Genomic DNA, 23894 nt, shown 5'->3' on the forward strand with positions numbered 1-23894 from the left:
GCATGCATGAGCACACAAATGCAACTGCCTCCGCACTGTACGTAGCACCGTGCACATGCAGCAAGAGCACAAGAACCAGGAGAGCCCTGCTGGGTCAGATCAAGGATCCAGCTGGCTCAGCATCAGATTCCTGAAAGTGACCGACCAGAAGATGCTTTTAGGTACCTTGGGAGCAGAAAAGACTATTTATGTATGGGACCACGGCTGCACGGATGTTATTGGCCCAGAGATGGAAAGAAGATAAAGTTCCTACCAGAGAAGAATGGTGGATGAAGCTGATGGACTGTGCTGAAATGGCTAAAATGACTGGAAGAATTAGAAATCAGAAGACCAAAATTTTAATAAGGAATGGGGAAAATGTATAACATATCTTAAAGGTAAAGGGACCCCTGACCGTTAGGTCCAGTTACAGACGACTCTGGGGTTGCAGTGCTCATCTCACTTTACTGGCCGAGGGAGCCGGCACTCAGCTTCCGGGTCATGTGGCCAGCATGACTAAGCCGCTTCTAGCGAAACCAGAGCAGCACACGGAAACGCTGTTTACCTTCCCGCTAGAGTGGTACCTATTTATCTACTTGCACTTTGATGTGCTTTCGAACTGCTAGATTGGCAGGAGCTGGGACCGAGCAACGGGAGCTCACCCCGTCGCAGGGATTCGAACCTCCAACCTTCTGATCAGCAATCCGTAGGCTCTGTGGTTTAGACAACTGGGCCAAAGCAAACAAGATGACTTTTAACAGGGAGAAATGTAAAGTACTACACTTGGGCAAAAAAAAAAATGAAAGGCACAAATACAGGATGGGTGACACCTGGCTTGAGAGCAGTACATGTGAAAAGGATCTAGGACTCTTGGTAGACCACAACATGAGTCAACAGTGTGACGCAGCTAAAAAAGCCAATGCAATTCTGGGCTGCATCAATAGGAGTCTAGCATCTAGATCAAGGGAAGTAATAGTACCACTGTATTCTGCTCTGGTCAGACCTCACCTGGAGTACTGTGTCCAGTTCTGGGCACCACAGTTCAAGGATACTGACAAGCTGGAACGTGTCCAGAGGAGGGCAACCAAAATGGTCAAAGGCCTGGAAATGATGCCTTATGAGGAACGGCTTAGGGAGCTGGGTATGTTTAGCCTGGAGAAGAGGTTAAGGGGTGATATGATAGCCATGTACAAATATATAAAAGGATATCATATAGAGGAGGGAGAAAGGTTGTTTTCTGCTGCTCTAGAGAAGCGGACACGGAGCAATGGATTCAAACTACAAGAAAGAAGATTCCACCTACGGTAAACATTAGGAAGAACTTCCTGACAGTAAGAGCTGTTCGGCAGTGGAATTTGCTGCCAAGGAGTGTGGTGGAGTCTCCTTCTTTAAGCAGAGGCTTGACAGCCATATGTCAGGAATGCTTTGATGGTGTTTCCTGCTTGGCAGGGGGTTGGACTGGATGGCCCTTGTGTCTCTTCCAACTCTATGATTCTATGATATCTTAGACCACTGTAAACACTTCAAATCATTAGGATTGGAATATAACTTGTAGTATAAGGGTGAATTCTGGAAACAATGGAGATGTAAAAGATTTTGATCATCATAAAAGATGCGAGAGGAAATTATTTATTAAGGGGGGTGGAAGTCCAGGAGAATCATTGGAATCTTGTTTTTATGATTTGTTTGATAAAGGTCTGTAAAATTTTAATTTGAAAACCAAATAAGTTCACAAACAGGGATGCACAGCTACATCTCTCCCTGATGCCATATTCAAGAGGTGCACCATTTCCAAACAGATTCAGAATGGCTCCATTTGATTCCCCAACCTGAAACTTGTGCATTCTCCATTTCTGGTCAACGGCCAGAGGATAACCTTTTAAGTGCAAGGCTTCATAAGAAGGTGTTTTTCATTTGTAGACAGTTTCCAAGATTAAGTGTCCACAGTTCTTATTTTTAACGAGATAAGATTTCTCTAATTACTGTACTTCTCCACCCACAGCAGGAATTTCTCCACAACACAAAGGCTGCGCACTGACCCCTTGCGCCCTCCGGAGGTACCAATTAAAAACAGAGAGAAATGAATTATTTTTCTTTACAGCAGTAATCACGATGTGCCATACAGCAAACTTGCTTTGTGTAATAACATTACCATAAATCTTCGTTAATGCAGGTGTCAACTTTTATTCTTTCGGAACAGGAAAAAGCAAGGAGTATTTATTTATTTATTGTGTTTACATACCACATTTTCCTCCAAGGAGCTCACGGCAGCGTACACAGTTCTCCCCCTCCTCGTTTAATCTCCACAGCCCTGTGAGGTAGTTTGGGCTGACAGGCGGTGACTGGCCCAAAACCTGGAGAGTTTCACGGCTAAGCAGGGATTCGAACCTTGGTTTCCCAGCTCCTAGTACAGTGCTCCAATCACTACACAACACTGGCTTTTTAGAGCATAAAATTGTAATTCTTTGTTCTTGCTGTGCCTTTTTGTAACTGCCCAATCGTGCCAGGAGCCTCCATGAATAGAGCAGGCTCCTCGCTTCAAAAGTAATTTGTTGTTTATTTAGACATTTACAGCACACCTTTCACCATGTAGTCCCAGGACCTGTTGAATTCGGCTCAGAAGCATACTGGCAACCAGTGCAGGTTTAAGGACTAGTGTAAATGCACCCAGTCAATAGTGCCCATCAGCACCCTGTCTTTTACATCCTGTACCAATTGCAGCTTCCAAACAAGTCTCCAAGGGCAGCCTCATGATGCCTCTTGCATGACAATATAAAAGCTGCACGTAAGAACTGAGCGAAGTGCATGACCCCACACGACCCTTTTCGCCGCACTTGCCCTCTTTGTGTGAGTAATGCCTGAAGAAGGCTAATATGTAAGAATGTCTGGGGTTGAGCTGCTATGGCTTTCTCATGCCCCCCTTAACAATGGCAAATTAAAACAGGCACAAGGGTACAATCAAGTCAGCAAGTCTAATCCCTGCTTCTCGCTGAACAAAACTGTAGAACAGCATCATCAAGGGAGGTGTTCACAACCACCACCTCCTCTAGCCAAGCTTCCTCTGGCTGCTTTTAGGAGCCAGGATGGTCAAGCGTCAACTCAACACATGGATGGCCACGAAACTCCAAGCAACTGGTCCACAACAGGCTGAGGAATCTGAAAGCTAGCCATCAAAATAGAAGCAGATGGAGAGGACATTCCTATCCAAGTTCACACTGTACTGTAATATTTACCTATCTATAGATTTACTTGAAGCCCCTGTCAAATTAGGGGCCAGTCAAACTAGTTTTACAGGTCTCTAAAGCATTTCAGGCAGTACATGGGTAGAGCCTAAACTGGATGCCAGAATCATACTCAGCATTTTAAAAGTGTGTTTATTGCTGGGCCAGGTATTTAATGGTCAGGCTCTTCCCCACTTCCCTGTCACAGATTCTTTAAATTCTGGTGGTGTCAGTTGATAATACAGTACTGTATAGACTTAGGTGGTTAAATTATAGACTATAGTATTTAGATACCTTAGATTTATTATTGGTTATATTAAAGATCAGCTTCAAAACTGTTAAGCAAGGAGTAAGGCAAGGAAAACAGCCTCCCCTTCAGATCAGTTCTGGATATTTGTAACCAGCAAAAACACAATAGCGTTATGACATCTATGGCAGCATTTGAATGACCCCTGTGTAAAGTAACTACAAAGAAATAAGGAAAACTGGATAAGATATGTTGTAAGAAAGTTTTAGAAAATATAGAAAGATTAAGGTAATAATTGTAAGTACATTCGATATTAGAAATGAGATGATGGGAAGTCAATCATACTTTTGTAAGAATGTAGAGGGAAAGAGACTGTATAAGATTGGATTAATTTATATTTGTAAATTTATGTAAGATTACTTACACATGATTGTCTTTTTTGTTTTTGTTTATTTAATCTTGTTTTTGTTATGAATTTCAATAAAGTATGGCTTGAAAGAGAGAGAGAAGGTATAAGTAGCAGCAACATGCATGGATACCCAAGTTCAAATTCAGGACTGTTACACCCATTGCACAGCAGTAAATCTGAGTTTGGCACACGCCCCCTCTAGTAAATGACTACCTAATTTTACTGGGGCAAGCGGGTAAGGAGCTGCAAAGGCATTTTATTATTCCTTTAATTTATACACCGTCCTTCAAAGATCACAAGGCAATTCAAAACATAAAACCACAAAGTACATAAATAAAAAGACCGTAACAACCCCCAACACATTTAAAAGGTCATAGTTTAATCAGCCAAAGGACTAATGGGAGAGTGGTGTTTTTTCCTGGTGCCTAAAGATATGTAATAAAGACACCAGGCAAGCCTCCCAAGGGAAAGCATTCCACAAATGGAGAGCCACCACAAAAAAGGCCTGTCATCATGCTGCCACCTTCCAGACCACTTGCTGAGGAGGCACGTGACGAAGGGCCTCAGATGACTGCAGGGTCCTGGTTGCTTCATATGGGGAAATAAGGTCTTTCAGAGTAAATCTAGTTCTTCGCATAGCACCATATCCAGTGCTGTTCTTCTAGAAAAAGAGGTGCAGGGACTGAGTTCCTGCGAGTTACAGCTGGGGGAAAAAAGCCCTGACCATATATCAATTACAACCCAGTGCAGCACAGAAAAGCTGAATATAGAGCTGTAAAGGGGTGGAGACAGCTTGGAAGAAATGGGGTGGGGGTGGGGAGAGCCATCACAAACATTTGAGAATCCCTCTCTTCCAATGAAGTATTTTAAGTGAGACTCAAATTCCTCTAAAGGAAAAAGCACAGTGCTTTTCCTATGTGAACTGAAATTTGAAAAAATTACAGGGGAACATTAAAATGTGCAGTCCCAGCCTTCTGATGCAGGACAATCCAGCAAGAAAGGCATCAGCAAGATTGTGCACTTATGAAGGTAGTAATGTATTTTTTGTTTCAAGAGGAAGTTGAATAGTTCTTACTGTTGAAGATTCATTCCCCGTGCTTGCATTCATGGGTTTGTTGTCTATCACATGACAGTGTGTTTTCATTCCAGAGTCGGGTGTGACGAAGACAGGAAGTTTGTGTTACTGTGTGCCATGAAGTGGGACTGTTGTCCTTTGTTCATTCTCTTTGCTGTCTGATACTAGAGAGAGAGGGAGTCATGTTGCAGTGCTCTGTGAGTGTTTATATGTAAATACAGTGGTACCTCTACTTACGAATTTAATGCGTTCCGAACGCACATTTGTAAGTCGAAAAAAATTGTAAGTCGAATCCCATAGGAATGCATTGGGAGAAAAAATTCGTAAGTCGAAGCAACCCTATCTAAAAATTCGTAAGTAGAAAAAATCCTATCTAAACCGCATCCAAGATGGCGGACGGAGCTCCATTCGTAAGTAGAAACATTCGTAAGTAGAGTTATTCGTAAGTAGAGGTACCACTGTAATATAGATTAGCCAAATGCTGTGCTACTGAGTTCTGTTACGCAATTGTGCAAACTCTGCGGATCCCTAAGTGTGCTGATGAATGCTTTTGAAGCTCCCGAATGATCGACCCAGAGGGAGGGAACATGCCAGTTGGGCATGTGTCTCTGCCAGGGTCCTACTCAAGAGCAAGAGATCCTAACACTTACAACACTATAAGAAACAATTATGGAAGCCAACTTCAACATCTGATAGCTGGCAGGCAATTTCACTGTATTCTTTTCCATGTATGCTAAATACATTCTTATTTAGAGAAGTCTACCCAAATGTTTAGAAAGTTTTAATGAGTTTTAATTTGTTTTAGTCTATTCTATTGTGGTTTTAACTTTCTATATGTTTAAAATTCTTGTTGTTTTTTATCTTTTTTTGTAAACACTTTGAAGGCTTTTCCTGGAATCAGTACTGTATATAATTTTTTTTTTTAAAAAAACACATTTCTCATGGTAAGTGCAACAAAATCAGCTCTTTCTGGAGACAAGCACTCAAGACATAAGCCACTTCTTTCATTTATACAAACCTTTTTATTTTTCACAGCTTCATCAAGTACAGCTGGCAAAAAGTAATTGCAAGTCTCTGCCCACTCACATGGGTGTAAACCCCACTGAATTCACAACTTAATTCTGAATAAACACACATGTAATCAAGCTGCAAATCACTAAAAATACAATGAGAATTAAAAATAACAGACCAAAGGGAGGTTCCCTTTGTTTTGCAAATACCACTGACTTAGTTATAAAAGTCTGAAGTATGCATACTTTTACAAAAAGTGTACAAGTCACAGCCTGACACTGGTAACAACAAGCAGACATAAAGTGTCAGAAAACAAACTCAAGAGCAAAAGATGCAGAATAAAAAAATAAAAGTATTTGAACTTTAACATTTATTGCCTTAAATATAAAAAATATTTTAAAATGTATTTCTGGGTCATCAATTCCACATAAGAATATCCATATAAAATCCCTTCCCATCAGTTTTCTAACAACTTGGAAACGGCTTGTTTCCTCTGTTCTGCAGTCATGTGTTCACAGGCTTCTAAGACATTTGCCACAATTAAAGTCTGTTGAATTGTTTTGGCTTTCACCCAAATTCTCCCATTCATTCCTAACACCAGTTCAAATGGATAAAGTTGTCCCAAATCTTGGATTATTTCACACTCCGGAGCTAAGAGTCTGCAGTCAAAATAAAATGAAGAAAAGTCAATATATGGCTCTGGTAAACCTCATATTTCTAACAATTAATACCTCAATTCTTACAAAGCTACATTTTTTTCTTTAGGACCTACCCAAATCAGAGCAGGTGTCGGATGTTTTTTTAAAAAAAGGATTTTGCTGAAAAAGTAACCTGCAATTTCACAGGCCCACTCATTTTGGGACTTGGGAGCTGCCCATTATCAGGTTACATCCCACTAAGATGAGGTGGTATAAAACATTTTCATGGGACTGTCACTCTTTAGATTGCTGGTCAAGAGGGCTAGGGGCAGAGTGAGAAACTACATGACTGACTGATAAATTAACATATTTGTGCAACAAAAACATGCCAGGGAGAAAAGTTCTTGCTTGCCTTTCTTCCCAAACAATTTAGTTTTGTATATGCAAAGAATCTTCAAGAAAAATATAACCTCTCACATCTAAAGTCCTGGAAGAGTTTGTGTCAGATATCCTGATAGAAGTCTGTTTGTATTGATTAGTAGTCTTCAGTTACTACATCATTTTTTTTAGTTGCGTCAATTTTGGCATGCAATTAAAATGCCAAAGTTATATTAATCCTAGTTTGCATATAACAGTTGCACTGCCAAACATGTCATTTGCTTTTGTAATCTAAGCTAGAACTTCCAAGCTCAAAACACTTGGTTAGAAATCTGACACGCTTACTTTCTTATTAGGCCTAATGACACCTTGAATAAGAAACCATCTTGTCCAATGATTCCCATTCCATTTGCTCGGCCACTGCTGTCAATACAGACCATCTCAGGTTCCATATCTTTATTGGCCACAATGAACTGTCCATAAATAAGGTCTCCCACCTAAGGGGAAAAAATACATACATAGATGAAATGGTTCTGAATGTGTAACTCTTATGAAAGTTATTGAGTTCAACTTTAATACATTTATATACAATTAGCTTCGTCACACAAGAATGTTTCTATATTCATCTGAAATGTGAGAGGGTATGTTACATTACAAATGAAGAGTTTTATTAAGAAATCATTTTGCCAGGAATGTAGTTGCTTACAGTTCTTATTAAACAGGGCAACAAAAATCTGTGAAATGTAGTGTTGGCACGTCAGTCAACTGACATAAAATATTTTTGAACAACAAAAGATCTCCGAGCTTTTCTTTAAAGTGTCAATAGTCCAGCAGTAAAAGGAAGATGCAACATCAGACTCTTAACTGTCCGACACCAATTTTAAAAGGAACCCAAACAGCAAAGCCTGTTCCTATTATTCTTGGCTATCAAAGCATGACATTGAGTAATTTGTTACCACATGCATATTCCAAAGATCAGAAGTTCTTGTCATAAATGGACAGGTGGAGAAGGAGCAACATGCAAACTCTTTGCTCATGGTGTACGTGATCTCCTTCAACATGTTCACACAGAGATATACGGTACTGATAAAACATTGTGACTAAAGGAGAGGTATTGACTCAATATTACCATTAGCACAAGCTTAACAACATAATCCTGTCTGTTGCAGTAAATCACACTGAATTCAACAAGGCTCTCACGAAATTGTGTACAGAATGTAGCTTTAGAGAATCAATGCTGTCACAGTCATGTTCAGACTCCTCACCTGCACATTTGGCCTGTTTCTTTTGGTTGCACCTTCAAATGCCAAGTAGGATAGAGATGCTTGCTCACTTCCCCCAACATCCACTTTGAATATGTCCCCAGCTTTGGTGGTCACTATGCCAATCACATGGTCTCCCTTGACTGGAACATACTAGTCATTAAAAGAATTTGGGAGCAAGGGAGGTAAGTATTTTTAAATATGCAGATTGTTTTATCCTTCAAAACAAACAAGAATGCTGGTATCACATAGTACAGTATGCTCCTCAAACACAATCCATCATCACAATCCACTTAGCGTAGCAGAATGACCAGGAATGGGCAAAGTGGACACACTGTTCTCTGCAGGAGCCCGTATGTTTGTGCTAAACTATGGTTTGCCTTGGCGGAGCATGTGATCCAAACCATTCTGCCCATATACACACATACAAAATTTGGGCATAAGACCTTACAGTGTTGTCATATGGTGTACAGGGATAAAGTACAGGGTATTCTTTAAAGGTTCAAACCACACTTCACCCAATTTCACTCTGCATCCTGGTACAGTAAAGTTAATCGCTAAAATCACATTTATTATACATAGTAATTAACGTAACGATTAAAACAAACAAACAGCAAAAAACAGAATAAAAAAACAAAGAGCCCACTCTCTTGGGCTTCTCTGACATGAATCAAGGACAATGCAGCCAAAGTGGGTTCTTACAGAAAACCGCTTCCAGAAAGTGCTTAATATCTGTTCTAGCTGAAAAGGGGTTCAAAGAAGTTATGCTCCAAGTTGGGGGGTATATACTGGTTTATACAGATCTTCTCCTTGAGGTGTTACTGGAGGAGGTTAACATTTTTAAAATTAAAAAATAAAATAAAAAAATAAACAAGCAGCGCTGTACACAACAACAGCACCTTTTATTTGTAAACTGCTTTGTTATTGCGGTTTTACGATTCTTATGAAACAAATAAATAACGCGGTTATTATGAAACCAGTCCTCCCGCCCCCCCGTCCCCTCCCTTAATAATCATTGGGAATATATTTATTTGGTATACCGCCCTTCACCGTAGATCTCAGGGCGGTTCAAAACATCAATTACTGTCTGGAATCCTGTTTGCAGTGCGACTAGATGAGGCAGTTTTTAATTTAATTTTTTAAAACCTAAAAATTCCAGCACTACCGGTATACAAATACCCCCCTTTTTTTGTAACCCGCTCTGTTGTTGCTTTAAAAAAAGAGAACCATTCTACGGAATAAATAAATGAAAACGTGGCCAGACGACAACACCCTCCCTACTTAATCATCCCTGTGAAATAACGGCGCGGAATCCCCGACCGGGCGCCCGCCAACCGCCACCCTGCCACGCATGCCCTGTTTCCCAGTCCGTCACTTTCGTCGCCCCGCCCCATCTTACCCGCCTCTGCTGAGAGTCCACCCAATATGTTCCCCCGGAACCACTTCCGCCGCTGCTGCCGCCGCGGTAGCGCAACAGCCCGCACTTGGCGACAAGCAGCCCGTCCCCACCGCGCCTCAACCCGGGCCCGCAAACCAGCCGCCCTTTCTGAGGGCCTCCGGTGGCCAGGCACAGCCTCTCGCTGTCCGCCTCGGCGTGGCCCGGTAGGAACAGGGCGTCCCCCGGCAGCACCACCTGCCCCACCAGCTCCTCAGCCGAGCGCGCCATGACGCCGCCGCAAAACAGCCCGCTCGCTCCTCCTTTTCCTGCGCATGCGGGGGCAAGGGGCTTCTCGCGCATGCGCAGGCGTTTCCCTCCGCCATCTCTCTCTCTCTCTGTGCCCTTCATCCTTTGCCAGGATCGCCGATGGACTCCTGCCACTATAGAGATAGCATGGGGGCTAGAGGCACTCGCTTCCTGGCATCTTTCTCACGGGATCATAGAATTTTAGAGTTGGAAGGGACCCCCCGCTGGTCATCCAGTCGAACCCCCTGCAATGCAAGAATCTCAACTGAAGCATACATGGCAGGTGGCCACCCAGTTGTCACAGAATTGTAGAGTTGGAAGGGACCCCGAAGGTCATCTGCAGAATTGAGCTACTGTATTTCCTTTACAGGTAGGTAGCCGTGTTGGTCTGGATCGAAGTAAAATAAAAAAATTCCTTCAGTAGCACCTTAAAGACCAACTAAGTTTTTATTTTGGTATGAGCTTTCGTGTGCATGCACACTTCTTCAGATACCTGAGCTTTCGTGTGCATGCACACTTCTTCAGATACTTCTTCAGATACCAGGTATCTGAAGAAGTGTGCATGCACACGAAAGCTCATACCAAAATAAAAACTTAGTTGGTCTTTAAGGTGCTACTGAAGGAATTTTTTTATTGTATTTCCTTTGTATCTGAAGAAGTGTGCATGCACACAAAAGCTCATACCTATGACAAACTTAGTTAGTCTCTAAGGTGCTACTGGAAGGATTTTTTTATTTTTTGTTTCAACTACATCAAACTAACACGGCTACCTACCTGTAACTTGTATTTCCTTTGTTGATTGGGAAAGGACCCCCCCCCCCGGGTCATATAGTCCAACCCTGCTGCAATGCAGGAATTTCAACGGAATCATCAAGGGTAGATGGTCGTTTTGCAGTGTAGGAAGTGAGAGCGCCATGTGACTGTATGCATGCAAAAGGAGCAAAACGGGGTGGTACTGTATTTGTGTGTGGGGTGTCTGTTAGGCACAACGGTTGCCGAATTGCTATCAGGCCCCATTCAATGTGTTGCTGTTAGCATGCAAAGCCCTTAACAACTTGCGCTCAGTTTACCTGCGAGATTGTCGCATGCTCATTTAACCGCTTCCATCTGCGGAACTGGCACTGCTACAGGTGGTGCCACATAGTACCTGTTCTGCACTGGTAAGAAATCCATCTTCTAATATAGCAGCACCTATGCTATGGAACTCACTGCCTATTGACACCAGGCAGGCACCTTCACTGTACCCTTTTGGGCACCTACTAAAAACGTTTTGTTTAGACAAGCATCCACTGTATATAGAATATTTATGTGTGTGTTTAATCTAGTTTTAGTTTATCACTGATCTTGTCTCAAGTATTTTAATTACCTCTGTAAATACTGCATTCCTTTCTAGCTTCAACTTTCTAATTTAACAGTGAATGAGATAAAAGACCACAATGATTCATATCCTGGTTTCCAAAGCTATGGCGACACCATCTGGTAGTTAGTGGAGACACAAAGATATGTGACAGCCGCCATATGAGTTTTTAAGAAGCACAGTAGCTGAGTAAGTCTATCATGCACATCTCAACAGTAACAAAGTCTTGAAAAAGTGTCATGAAAACTGACAAATCTAGACCTTTATTTGCGTGACCTTTTCCCTAATATGAAAATGTCAAGGTTAAAAGAACTCTTGTGGTTTAGTTCTACTGAAATCAACAACTGTAGTAGAAACACCTTGATCATCCACCCCAGAACACTGCAAGTTAGAGAAAGGGAAGAATCTAAAGCAACTCAGAAGCTGCTGCTTTCATTTTTGGTCACAGTCCTATTCACAACATCTTGTGAGAAAGTCCTGCTGAACTCAGTGGGACTTGATTCTGAGTAAACATGGTTAGGATTGCACTGTTACTCCAAATTCAGATCTTGACTGGATTTGGATTCCTCATCTGGAGTGTCCTCTTCATCTTCCGTGTCATCTTCTGTTTGTGTATCATGTTCATTCTGATTTACTCCATCATGTTCCAACTGGCTTTCACCTCTGTCGTCCATCGTCTCCTGCGGAATCCGATTAAAATCTTCATCCATGGTTATCTCTGTCAAGGCCTCCTGGAGAGTTGTGCTGGTATTCTGCTCACCAGGTGTCTCACCTAATTCAGCCTTTACAGCACTGATGTAACCTTGTTCCATTTTGTCTTCTAAGGTTTCTTTCTTTGACTCAGCAGTAGTTTCATGTTCTTCTGGAATCCTCGCATCCTTCTGTTCTGTTCTCTTCTGTTAATACAAATCAACATAATATATATGAGCACAGGGACATACACCACCATGAAAATTCTCCCTTTGAAATCAGTTATGGTATCTAGAGGTGTTTATTCATATATATATATATATATATATACATACACACACACACACACACATATATATATACATACAGTGGTACCTCGACTTCCGAAGGTTTCGACTTATGAAGTCGGCAAACCCGGAAGTATTTTCGCCGCGCTTGCGGTCTGTGCATGCGCAGAGCGCAAAATCGCACTTTGCGCATGCGCAAAATGGACGCTTCGACTTACGAAGAACACCGCGGAACGGATCGCCTTCGTAAGTTGAGGTACCACTGTATATATATATGTATGTGTGTGTGTGTGTAAAAATATAAATGCTGGCAATGTAATGTACCAATGGCTCAGATAATTCACAAACTTAAAGGAGATTTTTTTATTAAAAGCAGTATAAGTTCTCCCTTATTCTGGAAATCAATAATAATAATTTATCATTTATACCCCGCCCATCTGGCTGGGTTTCCCCAGCCACTCTGGGCAGCTTCCAAGAAAATATTAAAAATACAATTTATTATTTTGTAAGAAAATATTTAATAAATAATAAAACGTTCATGATAACTCAACCTCAGCCAAGGTAGTCTTTGGCCATAAGGATCTTCACTGAGTCCTTATGCTGAGCCCTTCACTGAGTCCTTATGCTGGACTTTTGGGGCAAGGAAGAATGCCCTCCCAGGGAGGCAGTACTTTTTTACAATCCAATAAAGAATACTCCCTTATAAATAAAGTAAAAAAACAAAGTTCTTATCTGGTGAACCTTCTGTTCTCATGAATACAGGCATTCCTTCCACCTACTCACTGACTCAAATGTTCGCTTCCTCTCTCCTTATATTAGTTGTTCTCCTGCTGATGATTTCCGCCCTTTTTTCCCTGTTTCAGGGTGATCCAACAGTGTTGTTGCATTTCTGCGTATGTTGCAGATGTTTCCATTTTTAAGTTAAGTTGGAGAGTGAGAGGTAGCTACTCCCACTTTACAGGAAGTGGCCTTTCAACCTTGCCCTTCCAACCCGCAGTGTCGGACCTAACCCAAAATGTAGCAGCCTATCTGCAAAAACTGAAGTTCACTAGATGAGAGTTTTGGTTATTTCCCCGCTGAACTGTACGGTACCTCTTCAGACTGCAATTAGTAAGACTGCATGTTTGAATGTCTCTAATAAAATTAATCCCATTGCATGTCGAATGACTACAACATTGGGGAGAAAGAAGAATTTCAAGCAGCAGTGAGAAACATATATAAACGTGGAGAGCACAAGCAATATTCACGAAGCGAAGACCCCAAAAAAATCGTTGCAATGTTTCCCCAGCTCCTAACAGGAGCTGTCTCGTTCCAGACTAGCTGAAGCCCTGAACAAAAGCTGTGCAACTCTATTTGAAACTTGCAGAGGAAACACCACACCACAAAAAGTCATCCCTCTTCTGCTATACTAAAGGGCTCAGGATCAGATCTCTCCACCAGTCCTAAACCAAACCATTTTGTTGCTATATAGGGAGGCAAGTGGAGTATAGTCTGGGGAGGAGACTTTAATCTCAAGACCTACATCTCTCCTCATCCAAAACTAATGTTATTCTTCATTAATATTATAAGCTATTAGGATCTTGACAGACCAATTGATTCCCTTTCTCTTCCAATTTATTTTATTCATCTGATTCCATGCATTGACCACAGACTTAGTTTTTAGACTCATACAATCTGCTCAACTTCTTCCCTTTGACCCGAGCTTCCCAGGTGGAAGTGAGAAATTTCCATAAAAAATAATGGAGAAATTGAGGATTTCATTAGAGCTATAACTGGCCAGCCACACACAGCTGACTCCAAGCGATAGAGATAGGAAAGACAAAGGAGCTCCTGTCTTAAGTGTTCATTGAGAATCTAGAAATTCATCCACCAAAAGTTAGTTACTCTGTTTTCTTATCTCGGTGCCCAAAACATTTTTGGAAGGTCACAGTTCGTGGAAGGTCATAGAGCAGTTATTTTATTTAAAAAGAAAGCTTTTTTGTTTACACACTTTTATACCCTACTTCTGCATACCTGCGTATGTAGAAGCTACTCCCTTATTTTTTGGTGGCGTCATTTTACTCTCAAACTGAAATACTCAACCACCCAATTTCATTATTAAAAGGGAATTCTGAGACAATAAACCCACATACATGTTGTTACTCACTTCATCTATATGATTTTTGTCAGTTTCTTCGATACTCTGCAGAATTGGTGCTTCATCCTTCTCAGATAACTTTGCAATTGTCTTCTTGGATTGCTGCTCTTTTATGATCTTTATAAAATAAAAATGTGATTTAGCTAACTAGAACAAATGATTGATGGTGTCTCAGCCACTCATCATTTAAAACCCAATAGCCATTCACTACAGTGGTATTAGTGGCTTATTTTTGGCCCTCTGCTGTCATTACAGATTACCTCACCTATTCATATTGTAAACTTAATATTGCTTGGGAAAGGGTTTCAGACCTGCTGCTGTTTTTCAAATTTCTTGGCAACCAGGAGCTCTTCTGCTTTCAGCTTTTCTATCCTCTTTGCTTCTGCAAGGGCTTCTTCATGCTCACGTTCCAGCTCGGCCCTCTCTATCCTCCTCTATAAAAAGCACAAAGTATTGGGGAAATAAACAAAGGATTAATGGAAACCCTGTCTCCTTAATGCCTTTAAATTAAGAAGAGAGGCATTACCTTTTCTTCTTCATTTAATCTGTTCCTGTAGTTGTAAATAAAGTGTGCCAGGAAATCTATTGGGTCCACAGGCCGACGGTCCGCTGCTTCTGCAAGTCCCTCAGCCAAACATCTTCCTATGCATTCCTTGAGGTATTTGACATCCATCCCCATCTTGTGCCAAACTGCATGGATATGGTACATTGGGTGAACTCTTGCCAGATCACAGTCCTTCCTTCCAAGTTAATAAAATCAATGTTCCAGAAATAATTTCCAAGATCCTGCACTCTAATCAGGTCTCTTTACCTTCCGCCTTTGCCAACGTCCTCCCTGCACTTTCATACATCTCAGCTGTATTTTCAAAGCTTACTTTGCTTTCTGCAGCGAATGAAAACATTATTATTATTATTTATTAAATTTGTAATATATATGGGTATAGATAGTCACTGGAGCTAAACTAGTTGGATCATTTACATGCACCATTAGGCACAAGCAGCTGCCCTGCCGATGCGATGCACCTCTGCATGCACAGGAGGGATGCCGGAAGGGGCCTCCCACAAATCCAATGGGAGATAAATATATGCAAAGGGAGCAGGAAAAAGAGAAAAGACCAGTTACTTAATATTTGCATAGCACAATTATCACATCATCTTGGCGATCCTGACAGCCCTTCACAGGAGCTGTGGCTACACTCATTTGGTGGAGCATGCGACTCTTCATCTCAGGGCTGTGGGTTCAAGCCCCACCTTGGGCAAAAGATTCCTGCATTGCAGGGGGCTTGATTAGATGACCCTCGGGGCCCCTTCCAACTCCATGATTGAGTCTGTGATTCTATTAAAACCCCTGATCATTCCTTTTCCAATGACTCGGCAAGATACAGCGATTGCTAGCCGGTGGGTGCCCCAAAGATTGGGGCACGCAGAACAAAGCCTTGTCTTTTACAGGACCAAAGTGAGCAAAAGTTTTAAAACTTTGCAAGGAAGCCTTTTGCAACCCAGCCAACTAAATAAACCCTTTATATAAAAAGTACTTAAAAATTAATTCAGAAAAAAAAAATGTGTCCCAGGTACAAAAAATGTTCAGAATTTTTTTTAGGTAACTTTATAAATGACATCAATGCTACTACCCCTCCAAAGTACAGTAAATAAATAAATCTGCACCGTACCACTAGCCAGCCAAGCGCCCCCAGCGCATCCGCTTAAGTCTCGCCGGACTGCACTCTGCCTTATGGGGCCCGATCGCGGGGATTCGGGCTCACTATCGCCTAGCAACCAGAACGCCTTACTCGACACAGCCCCGCCCACGAGGCGGCGCGGTACGTGCACAAACGTCTTGGTTGCGCGTGCGTGCGCATGCAGCTGCTACCGTCTCATTGGCTTAATCGCCGCACGCCTACTGTTTCCGTCTCCAGGTATCACAAGAGATAGGAAAGGGGGTTAAAAAGAAGAGAAGACCTGCAGCTGTCGTCTTCAGGGTACCGTTCCGTCCGTCTACCAGTCCCTGCCTGCAGCAGAGAGATAGGAAAGGAGAGAGAGAGAATCCTTTGCTGCTCTCGACGTTTTGTGCATTATTGCCGTGGAAACAGAAAAGCACACTAGCTGGTTGTACATGAGATGGACATAGGAGGAGGTAGCAGAGCCCAGTTCTCCAAGACTGGAAGGCGCTGCTCTACAAGAAGAGTTCCAGCTTGAATCCAACTGCACAGCACGATTTTTGAAATGTTTCATTTTTTAACAACATTTTTGCTTATTAAAAGTATTTACGACGCGCTCTTCATTCAAATGTCCCAGGATGGAAATGTACACAGTGGAAAGCAAAATTTGGCCTTAAAGACAAACAAACCCCAAAACCCAGCCAAAAACTTAAAGCAAAATATAGGCTTCGGTTACAAATAAAACCGGCACCCGCAGCAGAAATTCAATTGCGCAATACATCTTACCCATTCCCAGATGCCTGGGTTGTAAGGCAGAAGGCATTGTCTGCGTACTATTTCAGTCTTTAGCTTTTATGTATTAGAATAATAGAATCGTAAAGTTGGAAGGGACCCTGAGGATCATCTAGTCCAACCCCCTGCAAATTCAGGAATATGCAGCTGCCCCATACAAGGATCGAACTTGCAACCTCCGCGTTATCAGCACCACACTCTAACCAGCTGAGTTACACATTGAGAACTTGGATTGAAAAGTAACTAACAGCTAAATCCAGTGCTCTTTTCTGGGGGGGGCGCAGGGGTATGCATACCCCTAAACATTTTGTGAATCTAAGTTTGGCCTCATTGAGGGGCAGTAATGTATTTCAATATGAGTAGGAAAATGAGAGTACCCCTAAACATTTTTTTAGAAAAAAAAATGCACTGACTAAATCCAATGTGCAATTACCCTGAACTGAGCCCCACTGTATCCAATTGGGGCTTACTCCCATGGTATGTTAAACTTGCAAGTTAAGGCATCAGTCTTGTGTTCACACACTTGTAAGCAGCATTGGATAAAGTAGTGTTTATCGCTCAGTAACCATGCACAGGATTGGGCTGTAACGTTTGAGGCTAGGGACATTTAATGCAAAATAGGGATTAAAAGCATTTGGCCCAGCTCCACTTGAGAGTAATCACTATTCTAGGATTTCTAATGAAGAGTGCAGCACAAAAGCTTGCACAAGCTTGCATGAGACTGAAATGTGATGGTGGTGGTGGAACACTCCCCACAGATTGTTATGGAAGTCCGCCAGCTATTTCTGAACATCTGAATTTGTGAACACTTGGTGTGCCCAACAGAAGTTGTATCACTTCTGTTCTGTATGTGTCCCCTTCCTTCTTTGGTGTTGTTGCATGTCACTCCAATCTCCGAGCGGTGCAAGAATCCAGGTGTTCCCCCAGGGTTCATGTTTCCTTTTGGAATGAGGCACAGCGGAAACTATGGTGTCTTTATGATCTATCAGGGATCAGCAAACATTTTCAGCAGGGGGCCGGTCCACTGTCCCTCAGACCTTGTGGGGGGCTGGACTATATTTTGGAAAAAATAGGAACACATTCCTATGCCCTACAAATAACCCAGAGATGCATTTTAAATAAAATGACACATTCTACTCATTCCCGGACCGTCCGTGGGCCGGATTTAGAAGGCAATTGGGCCGCATCCGGCCCCCGGGCCTTAGTTTGGGGACCCCCTGGGTTATTCACACTGAGCCTACGATCACAGCATCATCACCCCCAAAGGGACTTGTTTCTCCCATAACTGCAGCCATGGATTCAAACAGACATCAAACATTGCTCTCTGACACTTTCTCTGCCTTGCCACTTTAATTCTAGGTCCTATCACTGCTCTGAAACTTTCTACTCTAAACCCTAGCTTTATCAGTTGAGGGAAGGACCCCCACCCACCTGGTGTCACACCAAACCCCTTAATCCCCCTTAATGGCTTCTCACCCAGACTATCACCCTCACTAGGAGGCTAGCTTGGCTATTCCATGAATTAGAAGCCTTGATTAAATTCTAACACTTGCTGGATCCAGGGATTAGAGGGGTCTGGCACCCAGCTTAACAACTAGTGGGTATGATTCCTACCTTTTTGTTGCAGCTGCTAATTGGCTAAGGGAACTGTTTAGCTATATATACTGGAGGCTGAAATTAGCATTAATTTCTTGATAGATGCTTGTATAATGTGGGTCAAAACAAGTACCTGTCATTTCTTGTTACAAGTGGAATACTGATGTGTTGACCTTAGTGGAAAGGAAAGGAATAAAAGGGTTTTTTAACCTACCTTTGAAAGGTGGAGGTTTATTTTTAAAAGGGTTCCTTTTCTGAATACAGTAATGTGCAAGCTTATAAATTACCCACATTAATACAGGTATCCAAATATAAAGTAATGCAATGTAAACATGTCAACCTCATATATTCCTTTTTCCAATTGATAACAATAAAAAACACAAAGAAATCCTTTCTATCCAAGAATGAAGGAGATACAGAATCTTCAGGGAGATAGCAGCATGGGGCTAGAACACTGGTCCGTTGCTAGGATACCAAACAGCAGCATCCAGACTTAACTGTTTCTTTCATTGGATACACACAGAGCTTATTCTTCTAGACAAGAGTGAATAAAATACCAGTAAGGGTTTGGTCACCCTTGCATCAGGAACAAAGTTCTCTTCTTATGAGTGTGGGTTGTCTTTTAGTAAGTACTCTTTCCATGTTCTTAAGTAGATATCAAATGGCAGTTTACCGTAGTACCTACTTAGTTTGAATAGGCTCTGGAATCTGCATTAAGTTAATCCAACCGAAGGAAGGTCAGTTTACGCATCAATGTGGTTGGATTACGTACCGGTACTATGGGCCTGAACCACCCCAAAATCTGGCTTCTGTTCTGTTGTGGCTCCTGTCCATTTTCGTGGGCTTATGCAGAAAGATTTCAGGGGTGGATAGCACTAACCTGAAATAAACTCTTAGGAATTGCAGCCTTTAAGTTCCACAGAGCAAGCCTTTAATCATAGATTTCCACCCAGGTCAAAGCTAGCTATTAATTTATTGGTTTCTTTAAATATCTCGGCAACTTTTTAAACTGGTAAAGGTTGTTAAAGCAGCTTATATTTCTGTTTGTTAAATTACTGCAATGTACATCTGTTATTCAAAATGTTTTCCTCCTCCTCCCACACTGCTTGCCACCATTTTTAGATCCAAAAGGACTAATCACCATCACAGATACCTGGAGAACTGAAAATGGAGACTGCATATCTCAAAAAATGCTTAGGCAGATGCTTGGCAGAGGGCCTTGCCGAGGTGGCAGAACGTCGGCCAGCAGACCCAATCCTGTACTTGGCATGGTGGATTCATAAATATCGGAAAAATATGGATGACGCACTCCATGTGAGTCCTCTGCTTCTACACTTAATATTGTCAGGCTCTTCAAATATTAAATGCTAATGCTAGTTATTATATTAGGGGAACAGTCTTTTGTGTGTTAAGTGAAAACAAAAGTATCGGCTTTGCATCATTTGATGCTTGCTGAATGGCCAGTTGATAATCTTAGAGCCATGAATGAGATAACACATACCGGTACTTTCAGGTCAGGAGCTAAAATTACTTCGTTCCCATTCTCTGTCCTGGCATTCCTGTTATTAGTAAATTAAAGGTGCTATGCCCCTTTCTGCAGCTAGAGAGAGTCCTAAACAAGCAAATTTTTCAATTTTTCAATTTAAATTTATTATTATTATTATTATTATTAAGCTAGGGACTGCACTCTTGCTTGCTCTGCTTGCATATTTGTAAACAGACAAGATATTACTGTAAAGTCCCAGATACTTTTGCCTAGCAATAGATCTGAGCCTCTCATTTTCTGTCGCCTGAACCTTTTGCTACTCAGAGATGTGAAACTCCGTATCTCCTTTTCTGTTTTCTCTTCTGATGCCTTAAAAAAAAATCATTGCCAGAGGAAACTGGAAAGGGAAGAGCTGGAGCGAGAGCGTGCGGAGGCCAAAAGAGAACTGCTAATGATCGAAAGAATGAAGGAAGAAGAACTTTTGTTTCAGCAGAAGCTAGAAGAAGAGAGGCAGGTAGGGCAGAGCAACCAAACAGAGAAAAAGTCAAAAAGTCCAAGCTGTGTGTGAGTGCTTCCAGAAGGGGGCGTTATCATAAAGATCTGACACCTCCCCCCCCTTTGTGAGTAGCATCCACACATTCCTGAGGACCAGGGGGTAACAAGAGCCTTCCATTGCATGAACAGAAGAGCATTGTGCCTGCAACAAGGGATTCTTTTGAATGTTCTGAAGTTATACATTGATAATTTTTGAGAGCTCATATCTCAGAGATGAATCAAAAGGCACCGGCAGGATTTGTAGTGGTTTGGGCAGAAATGTGCTTTTGCGCTAGCTAATGCAATTTCATTTAATACACCTGTAGAAGTCTGCTGAGAAGTAAATCTGGCTGAGTTTGGTAGGCTTTACTCCCAGGTACCTGTGTATAGGATTGCAGCCTTTGTGTGCACCATGTGTGGATGGGCGGATAGTTTCCCTTTGGCTGATCTCTAATCCCAACCCACAATTCATAAAGCAAAGCCAACTGGTCCTCTTTAAATGATATAAACTATTTATTCATACATAGCTGGGGGGGGACCCTTGTTTAAACATGGAGCTAAGACATAAGACTATAAATTTTTATGTGACCATAAAGCAAGGAAATGCAAAATTATATGATTTCTACTTTCATTGACCAATCTAAACCGAACACCAGAAAAGTTGGCTCAGTTTGCACACAATGCTAAGTCGGCCGGTGGGTCTCATTTTTTTTTTAATGCTGCCACCTCCCCACTGGGCGTGCAAAAACTCCTTGTAAATCAAGAAGAAAGAAAGAAAAAGACTAGCACACCAAGGCAGAAATTCCTTTTCACCAACTTGCACTTTTGCATGATATGGCTGCAGGCACAAATGGAACGAGAACGGGAAGAACAAGAGAGATTAGAGAGAGAAAGAGAAGAACAGCTTCTATTGGAGCAGAAACAACAAGCAGAGTTGGAGGTAGGATAAAATGACATTGATGATCATTTCTATTTTGCATGCCAACACTCATCAAATAGCTGTCTCCCAAATTATGTTCCAGCAGATTTCAGCAGAGGAATGGCACACTTGGGGGTCTCACTTTTTAAAAATCAACTGTGTTCAACTGCTATTCCTTCGACAGTTTTAAAAAATTGTTTCCCATTCTTCCACCACGGAGAGCGTCTTTTACTCATTTATCCCATTTCTATCCTCAGAACAAGCCCATGAGATGTAGGCTAGGCTGATGGAGGAAAGTTAGTGCATGATTAGCCTAAAGTCACCCCCAGTGTGCTTAATAAGTGCTTAATACGTGTCTCAAATCTGGGTACGTGTCTCACAGCTACATCACGCTGACCATGGTTTGTTTTACACACTGCTCATTAGTCACAAGTTGCCCCGCAGACAATCCAACAAACAATGGCTTGTTTCTCCTGTTATCTGGGTCGCCCCACCCCCCACCCCCAGGTGTTCTTGCCTCGTGTTTTTGAAGTTTGGTGAGCATCTAGGTTAGGAGAGCCAAGCAAACCATGGTCAAGGATAAGTTTGCACATAAGGCCAAGCCATAGTTGTTTTCCCATCCTTTAAAACAGGACATGTGCAATAACAATAAGGGCCAATAGCTGCTGGGCAGTGGAGCAGGGGAAAGTTACAGATTGCCAATTTATTTAAATTATTCCCGAAGAAGACATCTTTACATTGAAAAACAAGCAACCATGTAATCAGTCAGAACTGGCCTCTGATGACTATGGTGGCCCATTGTCCTAGTTACATTGCTCAGAGAATAGAGGGAGAAATTCAGTGGGTCTCAAGTGCTGCTGAGCATCTCACACAGGTACCAGTCATTTCAATGAAATTTTTGTGCACAGGAGATACTGCCCATTCAGCTCAATGGTCTGAGAAAGGAGCTGGGGAATGGCTTGCACCTTGATTTTCCGTGTGCTTACATATTTATGGCTTTGTTCAGCTGATTTACCTCTTAAAATCGCTTGGATTCGCCATGGTATTGAAAATGGAATTTGAATTGTAGGCAAAGGCAGCTGCTGAGAAAGAGACACCGTCAAAAACCTTGGCTGAGCTGACCGACAAATATGGGGCTCCTCATCTGAGCAGAGTTGACGAGATAGATGAACTTGAACAATCTGATGTAAGTACGACCAGATTCCTCTAAGACTGGTTTTCATTGGCATTTTGCCTCTGAATATAGAGATCCCATGGCATTGTTGGTTTCAGTCTTATTATCCTCCATGAATTTTCCTAATCCCCATTTACAGCTACTTAAGTAGTGACCACCATCTCCATAGCCTCTGGAAGGAAGTTCTCATTTCCAGTGCATGATTCCATTGAGAGCGTGAGCTACTGGTGTGACACTCACGTCAGGGTTTCTGGAATACTAGAGTGTGGACAGAAAGCAAGGAGAGTGGTGCTGTTCACCTCTGCTCCTCTTCTGGGGCAGCGATTTTCAAGCATTTTGCCTCCGGAGGACCGATACTTGCACATGGTTTGGGTGAGTGGAGGGAGGGGATAACCTCAGTCCCATCCCTCCTGAAATGGCAAAATGCAAGGATCCAGTAATGAGAGAATACTCTCTGGTGCCCGGGGTTATTATAGGGCCAAACTAGATATGATGGCAGAAAATCTGCCACAAACACAACAAAAAAAGGAAGGGGTGTTATCCAGTTTTAATAATAAAGGGAGTGGTTGAATAAAGAGTACAGAGAGATCTCCCCCTATCTGATGCTTACCTCCCTGCAATGATCTCTCTAGGCAGCTTTCTCCCAGTTGAACCCATTTCTGATGTTAGAATAATGGAATCGCAGAATCGTAGGCTTGGGAGGGACCCTGGGTGTCATCTGATAAATTCTAAGAAACCCTCCCTTAAGAGTTCCAATAAGTGATAACTTTCTCTCTTTCTCCTCCTATTTTCTTGACTTCTAGCATGCACTGACTACAGTAGCTGAGGCAGACGAAGAAGAAGAGTCGCCTGTTTGAGAGATATCTTTCTCACCTGCAGCTGTTTATTCCAGAAACTTCAAGGGGTGCTACAGATGTGGGTGGCTGGTATCTGTTTTAGGGCTACTGATACAATGAATTAACGCAGCTAAAGAGCAAACTCCCACCACCAAAATATAAAATAAAAGCAAGTTGTAGAAGGTAGTCCCTATTTACTTACTGGATGAGGCGGTGCCTTCATGTACAATATAACCCAATCGGTAGTTGGGATTAAACAGAGCTAAGAGCCCAACAGCAAGACCTGGTTCAAGTTGGTCCCCCTCTGTTGTATTGGCAATGAGGTTGTACCCAAGGTTGCCATGTCATATTCTTCAAAACACTGCCTCTCTGGGGAAGACCAGAGAGGGCAGAAGCAGAGCGGATTCTAACGGGTCAGGAGTCATGACTGGCATTGACAGAATCTACATCAGGCATCCCCAAACTCGGCCCTCCAAATGGTTTGGGACTACATTTCCCATCATCTCTGACCACTGGTCCTGTTA

The 23894-nt window shown here is 42.1% G+C and overlaps 3 protein-coding genes across 6 annotated transcripts; 1 reads left to right on the forward strand and 2 right to left on the reverse strand.

The window, feature by feature from the left end:
- Window positions 1-5939: 5939 nt before the first annotated feature.
- EXOSC3 (exosome component 3) lies at window positions 5940-9922 on the reverse strand. The gene is made up of 4 exons (XM_035138651.2): window positions 9620-9922; window positions 8224-8373; window positions 7304-7455; window positions 5940-6601 (listed from the first exon to the last, which is right to left on the reverse strand). The coding sequence occupies exons 1-4, from the start codon at window positions 9884-9886 to the stop codon at window positions 6400-6402; spliced, it is 771 nt and encodes a 256-aa protein (XP_034994542.1). The 5' UTR covers window positions 9887-9922; the 3' UTR covers window positions 5940-6399.
- Window positions 9923-11291: 1369 nt separating this feature from the next.
- LOC118096453 (DPY30 domain-containing protein 1-like) lies at window positions 11292-16138 on the reverse strand. 4 transcript variants are annotated; one of them, XM_060274992.1, is made up of 5 exons: window positions 16046-16138; window positions 14902-15065; window positions 14687-14809; window positions 14385-14492; window positions 11292-12157 (listed from the first exon to the last, which is right to left on the reverse strand). In XM_060274992.1, exons 2-5 carry the CDS (start codon window positions 15052-15054, stop codon window positions 11792-11794), a joined length of 750 nt encoding a protein of 249 aa, XP_060130975.1. In that variant the 5' UTR covers window positions 15055-15065; window positions 16046-16138; the 3' UTR covers window positions 11292-11791. The 4 variants fall into 4 exon arrangements, with proteins under 4 accessions (XP_060130975.1, XP_060130974.1, XP_060130976.1 ...); XM_060274991.1 differs by having other exon boundaries at window positions 14902-15258; XM_060274993.1 differs by lacking the exon at window positions 14385-14492 and having other exon boundaries at window positions 14902-15258.
- Window positions 16139-19588: 3450 nt separating this feature from the next.
- LOC118096555 (DPY30 domain-containing protein 1-like) lies at window positions 19589-23513 on the forward strand. Its single transcript, XM_035138507.2, has 5 exons — window positions 19589-19735; window positions 20299-20421; window positions 21286-21381; window positions 22430-22546; window positions 23338-23513. The coding sequence occupies exons 1-5, from the start codon at window positions 19589-19591 to the stop codon at window positions 23389-23391; spliced, it is 537 nt and encodes a 178-aa protein (XP_034994398.1). The 3' UTR covers window positions 23392-23513.
- Window positions 23514-23894: the final 381 nt, after the last annotated feature.

This window comes from Zootoca vivipara, chromosome 5 (genome assembly GCF_963506605.1).
Source record: "Zootoca vivipara chromosome 5, rZooViv1.1, whole genome shotgun sequence".
In the NCBI taxonomy this organism is placed as follows: domain Eukaryota; kingdom Metazoa; phylum Chordata; class Lepidosauria; order Squamata; family Lacertidae; genus Zootoca; species Zootoca vivipara.

Coding starts and splice junctions, on each gene's coding strand:
- EXOSC3 (XM_035138651.2), bottom strand. CDS start 9,886: ATGGCGCGCTCGGCTGAGGAGCTGGTGGGGCAGGTGGTGCTGCCGGGG. Junction 7,456..8,223: donor GAAACAGGCCAAATGTGCAG/GTGAGGAGTCTG, acceptor TTTTCCCCTTAG/GTGGGAGACCTTATTTATGG. Junction 6,602..7,303: donor TCATTAGGCCTAATAAGAAA/GTAAGCGTGTCA, acceptor TTTTGACTGCAG/ACTCTTAGCTCCGGAGTGTG.
- LOC118096453 (XM_060274991.1), bottom strand. CDS start 15,084: ATGTACCATATCCATGCAGTTTGGCACAAGATGGGGATGGATGTCAAA. Junction 14,810..14,901: donor GATTAAATGAAGAAGAAAAG/GTAATGCCTCTC, acceptor TGCTTTTTATAG/AGGAGGATAGAGAGGGCCGA. Junction 12,158..14,384: donor ACAAAAATCATATAGATGAA/GTGAGTAACAAC, acceptor TTGTATTAACAG/AAGAGAACAGAACAGAAGGA.
- LOC118096555 (XM_035138507.2), top strand. CDS start 19,589: ATGGAGACTGCATATCTCAAAAAATGCTTAGGCAGATGCTTGGCAGAG. Junction 20,422..21,285: donor AGCTAGAAGAAGAGAGGCAG/GTAGGGCAGAGC, acceptor ATATGGCTGCAG/GCACAAATGGAACGAGAACG. Junction 21,382..22,429: donor AACAACAAGCAGAGTTGGAG/GTAGGATAAAAT, acceptor TTTGAATTGTAG/GCAAAGGCAGCTGCTGAGAA.